General features: G+C 43.8%; 1 protein-coding gene across 1 annotated transcript in view; it reads left to right on the top strand.

Moving 5' to 3' along the window:
• Window positions 1–311: 311 nt before the first annotated feature.
• The window catches only part of Anp32b (acidic (leucine-rich) nuclear phosphoprotein 32 family, member B), a 30,276-nt gene continuing 24,676 nt past the window's right edge, over window positions 312–5,911 (top strand). Inside the window, exon 1 of the mRNA XM_013023329.1 lies at window positions 312–362. Coding sequence (XP_012878783.1) covers window positions 327–362 — 36 coding nt within the window. The 5' untranslated portion in view covers window positions 312–326. The remainder of the gene's footprint in view (window positions 363–5,911) is intronic.

Genomic DNA, 5,911 nt, shown 5'->3' with positions numbered 1-5,911 from the left:
ATCCGTCTCGGGTGACCGGCGCCCCCGGTCGCAGGGATCCCGCAGAACCCGCCGCCGCCCCGGCTGGCCAGAGGCCACGCTTCGCTTCGGCAGGTGACCGATGTTAACAAGTTGGGAACTTGTGCGGGTGGATCCGGCGTGCGCGGCCGGGGCTTTGTGTCCTCTCCTCGCCCGCCGCCTGGAGCGCGCCCCGCCACGTGGGGCGGCCGCCTCCGGGGACCGAGGGCCGCCCGCCGGCCGGGGACGGCGGCGGCTGGGCTTCTCCGGCACGCGCCCTTCCGCCCGTCAGTCAGACATTTTGTGCCCGCCACGTGCTCGTGCCTTGAATGGTTAACCCACCTCTCCCGGGCGGAGGAAGGAAGGTGGTTCTCACCTTCAGGACTCGCTCATTCCGGACTCTTGCCTGTACTTCGATAGAATATCGAGTAACTCAACTTAGCCAAAATACCCTTGAGAAAAGTACACAATGTAGGACTTCCGAATACTTGAAATCTAGCTGAGTTCTTTAGAACATTTGGAGGTTAAAACCCAGTGAGGAAGACGGTGTTCACGATGGGAAACACCAGGCTTGCAGTTGACAGTCTGTGTCTTTTTTATGTGTGAACTAAGGTAACGTGTATGTACAGGTGTTTATTTTTCAGCCTAAACCTTAACCTTGCCAAAGATAGGTGAGAGCCATGTGACTTGATTGAAAAGTAAAAGCAACAAGTGGCTAGTGGAGACTGCATTGGAAAGCACTGCTTATGAAATAATTTGACTGCCCCACAAGATGCTAGAGTCTGGGAAAACATGGGTAGAATGAGACAGGTGGCCTTAGGATCATGGGAGATTGCCAAGAGTATGAAGTAGCAGTGTTTCTAAAGAGGGCCCCGTGGCAGGTGCTTTCACCTAACCCCAGTACTGGGGTTTGAACTCAGAGCCCTACACTTGATCCATTCTGCCAGCCATTGTGTTTGTGTGCGTGGGGGGGTATTATTTTCCAAACAGGATCTTGCTTTATATTAAAAAACAACAAAAACAGGGCCTGCCTGGACTTTGATCCTCGGATTTGTGCATCCATTTGTCCTTGGGATGAACAGACACTCAACCACTGACAATGGAGACTCTCATGCTTGGGCTGGTCTTTTAACTGCAATCTTCAAATCCACTTTTCTTAAGAACCTAGAATTTATTATAGGTTTGAGCCACTACATTCAGCTAAAACAGCTTTTGGGGGAAAGGGAGTGGAGAGATAGTGTGGATTTTTTTTTTTGACACAGGATCTTATGTATCCCTCATGTTTTAGATGTCTTCCTTAAGGCAAATGAAATTTTGGAGATGGGCCCTTGAAAATCGGGTAAATCAGGGCTGGGAAGGTGGCTAAGTGGTAGAGCGCTTGCCTTGCAAGCCTGAGGCCCTGGGTTCAATTCCTCAGCACCACATAAGCAAAAAGAAAAAAGCCGGAAGTGGCGCTGTGGCTCAAGTGGTAGAGTGCTAGCCTTGAGCTGAAGAGCTGAGGGACAGCACCCAGGCCCAGAGTTCAGGCCCCACGACCGGAAATAATAAAAAAAATAAAAATAAGAAAATCAGATAATCATGTGGAACTTTAGGTGTGATGTGCAGGAATATATTGTAGACTACAAAAATTCTTAATCATTGTCAGTCAGCCAGGGCTCCTTAAATTTAAATCTCTTCATTTCGGAGACAGGAAGATGTCATTTTCCCATGGAATACACTTGTCAGTGGTATGGACAGTAGACTGAAGTACAGGGCATGAATATCATATTATATATATATATAATGGGTTTTCTTTTCCTTTCTTTTCGATAAGGGTCTCACTATGTAGCCTGGACTGGCTTTAAACTTGATGCCTTTTTGTCTTAGCATTGGAAATTGCAGGTGGTGCACAACACTGTCCAGCTTACTCTGTGATAGGGGTGTGTATGATTTTTTTTTTTTAACCTATACGATTTTTTTTTTTTTTTTGTTGGTCGTGGGGCTTGAACTCTGGGCCTGGGCGCTGTCCTTCAGCTCTTCAACTCAAGGCAAGCGCTCTACCACTTGAGCTACAGCACCACTTCCGGTTTTCTGGTGGTTTATTGGAGATAGGAGTCTCACTGTCTCTCCTGCCCGGGCTGGCTTTGAACCGTGATCCTCAGATCTCAGCCTCCTGAGTAGCTAGGATTACAGGCGTGAGCCACCAGCGCCCGGCTAACCTATACGATTTTAAGACCAAATGGGCTTTTAGTATGTGGTTCACAGTGTTTCCATTTTATTTGGAGCTTGAACACCAAGTTGCATTTCTTAATATTTATCTTATGCTTTGGGGCCAGAGTTCATAAGGCCACTACTACAGGTTCTGTTTACATATATTATTTATACTCATTTTTCCAAAGGAAGTTTGTAAAGGGATACTGCGTTCATTTTTTTCTAAGCCCCAAACAGTTCTTATTTGAAATGTTTTCATAGTGGAAAAAAATGGCCTAAAATGATGGTTGAACATAATCACCATAAAGAATAGTGCTTATTATTTAAAATACTTAATAGGCAAGAATGGGAATGTGTGTGTGCGTGGCTGTATTTGTATCTGTGTACCATACTGGCCATGCATGTGTTCCTAGTACTGTACATCCTTCCGTGCCCACTCTTACACTGGGGATTAACCCCAGAGCTCTGGTAGAGCTGCACCCATGTCTCCTAGGAAGCATTTTATCTAAAAATTAGCACTGGCTGGGGATATAGCTTAGTGTGTATTCTCAGTGACTTTTCTGATAATGTTACAGTACCATGGAAATGGGTAGTATTGTATTGTCAGTAAGGTGAGACAGGCACTAGCAGTAGCAAGTTATAGGCCAAATTTAGTTTTGCTCTAAGATTAGAAAAGAATACCTGCTCTTCACCATAAGGTTCTCATCTTTCCGTTACATGCACATGCAGCACTGTCATGAGTAGCTCTTTAAACATTGCATCTGTAGTCTGCTTGCCTTCATACTAATGCTGTTTACATTTTCATTCAAATTAGAAAGCCAAGTAGTTCTGAGGTTAAAAGATCTGTGCCGCTGTGAACTGATCATTGGTGTACTTACTGTATGTTGGGCTGTGACATATCATATGCTACTAAGTGTAGTCTTTCTTTAGTTCTTTTTGATGTGGGGGACAATTAGATTTGCTTAGCTTGCATCCTTTTTTGTCAGTTCTCCTCCCAACTTTTGGCATGTATTGTTGTCTACTGTGGTATAATTTTGAGCTCTTATATTTGATATTATAATTGGTTGCATGGCAACTAATTGTTTTTTCCTGTTGTACAAGTCGTACATCTTTGTTACACAAACAAGCCAAAAGCAGATGCAGTTAATCAAAAAGAAGAAAATAGAAACCATGAATGCTTATCTAGCCTTCTATACATTTTGGTGAGTATGATCCAAACTTTGGATTATGCTTGTTTACAAGCCTTTTTATAAATAATACTGTGCACTATGCTGAAAATGAACTCGTGGGTGGGGAAAGAGGGAAAAACTGGGAGAGAATGAGGGAAGGGGTGACATAGTCCAAAAAGAAGTGTACTCAATACCTGATTTTTGTAACTGTGACCCCCTCTGTACGTCACCTGTATAACAAAAAATTAAAAATAATAACTATATTTCTGATGTTTACTTAATATGTAGCCTCCTTTTTAGTGTCAGTCAATATTGCCATAATAAAACCACAATTTTTGCCGGGCGCTGGTGGCTCACACCTGTAATCCTAGCTACTCAGGAGGCTGAGATCTGAGGATCGCAGTTCAAAGCCAGCCCTGGGCAGGAAAGACTGTGAGACTCCTATCTCCAATAAACCACTAGAAAACCGGAAGTGGCGCTGTAGCTCAAGTGGTAGAGCGCTCGCCTTGAGCTGAAGAGCTGAGGGACAGCGCCCAGGCCCAGAGTTCAAGCCCCACAACCGACCAAAAAAAAGAGAAGAAAACCACAATTTTAGAGCTCTAGCCTTGAGCTGAAGAGCTGGGGGACAGCGCCCAGGCCCAGAGTTCAGGCCCCTTGACCGGACCCCCCCTCCCCCTCCAAAAAAGAAAGAAAACCACAATTTATTCCCTTAGGTTGTTTACTAGGCTTCTTTTTCTGCCAAATTGCTTTTCAGATTTTTCTCCTAACATACCAGTAGCTTATGCAGGTGCCCCTTCACTCTTCCTTTTCCAGCATTTCTGCCAACTAGACAGTTTTGTCATTTTGTGGTTTTGTTTCATTTGTGAGGTGTGTTTGTATGTTTCCAGGTGGTGCTAAGGATTGAATCTCACAAATTCTAAGCATGTGCTCTACCACTAAATTCCACCTCCTAGACCTCCATTGTCATTTTGGAAGCATTCTTGTAAAATAATAGGGTAGAAGATGTGAATGTTAGCTTAGAAAGATGGAAATTGAACTGCAAGAATTTGTACAAAAGGATTTCAGTTTCAACAAATCAGATTATGAATATAGTGCATCTTGATCAATGTCACTGCTTTTTCTTTATATTTTGGATTATTTTACTTATGTAATCATATTTTTTAGTTAAGAGAATTACCCTTTCCCCTCTTGTATGACAGAAACATGCTATAATTGGGGCAGTTCACCCCTAGACAATTAGATAAATTGATCTTTTTTTTCCCCTGAGTAACGAGGGAGTAGCAAGTGAGAGCAAATTGGAAGCAGGAAGGGAAAAGCATGTGGTACTATATAGTTAAAGATTTTCAAAGCGGGGTGCTGGTGGCTCATGCCTGTAATCCTAGCTACTCAGGAGGCTGAGATCTGAGAATCATTGTTCAAAGCCAGGCCCGGGCAAGAAAGTCCCTGAGACTCTTATCTCCAATAAACCACCAGAAAGCCGGAAGTGGCGCTGTAGCTCAAGTGGTCAAGTGGTAGAGCGCTTGTCTGGAGTTGAAGAGCTGAGGGACAGTGTTCAGACTCAGAGTTCAAGCCCCATGACCGACAAAAAAAATTTTTTCAGTAGAAAAAGGAAACAGTATTGATAAGTATAGAGAACAAATACAAGAGTTAAATAGAAAGAGATGTGTGACCTTTTTTTTTTTGGTCGGTTGTGTTTGAACTCTGGGCTTGGGCACTGTCTCTGAGCTCTTCTGCTCAAGATGAGTATTCTACCACTTGAGCCACAGCACCACTTCTGGTTTTCTGGTGGTGAATTGTTTGGAGATAGAGTTTCACAGACTTTCCTGCCCAGGCTGTCTTTGAACTGTGATCCTCAGATCTCAGCCTCCTGAGTAGCTAGGTTTACTGGTGTGAGCCACTGGTGCCTGGCTTGGGGTTTGTTTTTTAGTTCTTAAATATTTACCATATTCATGTTTGAGAAAAACAAAGTTCATTTGAAGGAGGGATAACAAGAATAAATTTCAAACTTTCTCTGAGCAGAAGGCTGTCACAAGTGCTTGCTTGGCCTTCACTCCTTAAATACCACCCCTGGGAGGATTTGGGACACACCAGAAATAGAGCCCTCTCTCCCTGGTTTGGATTCTCTGGTTTATTCTGGATCTAGACTGGGAGGGGATTTTACTGGCCAGGTCCCAATTACTGTCCCTAGCACCCTCTTTGAAAGCTGTTCTTTCTGGTCACTGCGTACCCAAGAATAAATGGAAGGAGAGGCTTATTTACCACTGAGAAGACCCACTCAGGCACGGTTTGCTATAAAGAGTATTTTTAAATGGAAGACATTAGATATTCAACAAATGTAGAAAGACAGCTGCTTGGAGTTTGACTTAGCAAAATATGGAGAAATGATAACTAAAAGTTCTCCAAAGTCATGTCTCCTTCCCAGGACAGAGACTCAAAATGCTAGCGCTTTACCACTTGAGACACAGCGTCACTTCCGGCTTTTTTCTTTTTGCTTATGTGGTGCTGAGGAATCAAACCCAGGGCCTCATGCATGCAAGGCAAGCGCTCTACCACTG

Source organism: Dipodomys ordii, unplaced genomic scaffold, assembly GCF_000151885.1.
Source record: "Dipodomys ordii isolate 6190 unplaced genomic scaffold, Dord_2.0 Scaffold67, whole genome shotgun sequence".
Taxonomy (NCBI): domain Eukaryota; kingdom Metazoa; phylum Chordata; class Mammalia; order Rodentia; family Heteromyidae; genus Dipodomys; species Dipodomys ordii.
Note: the sequence above shows the minus strand (reverse complement) of the source record. Positions and strands in the feature narration are given on the sequence as shown.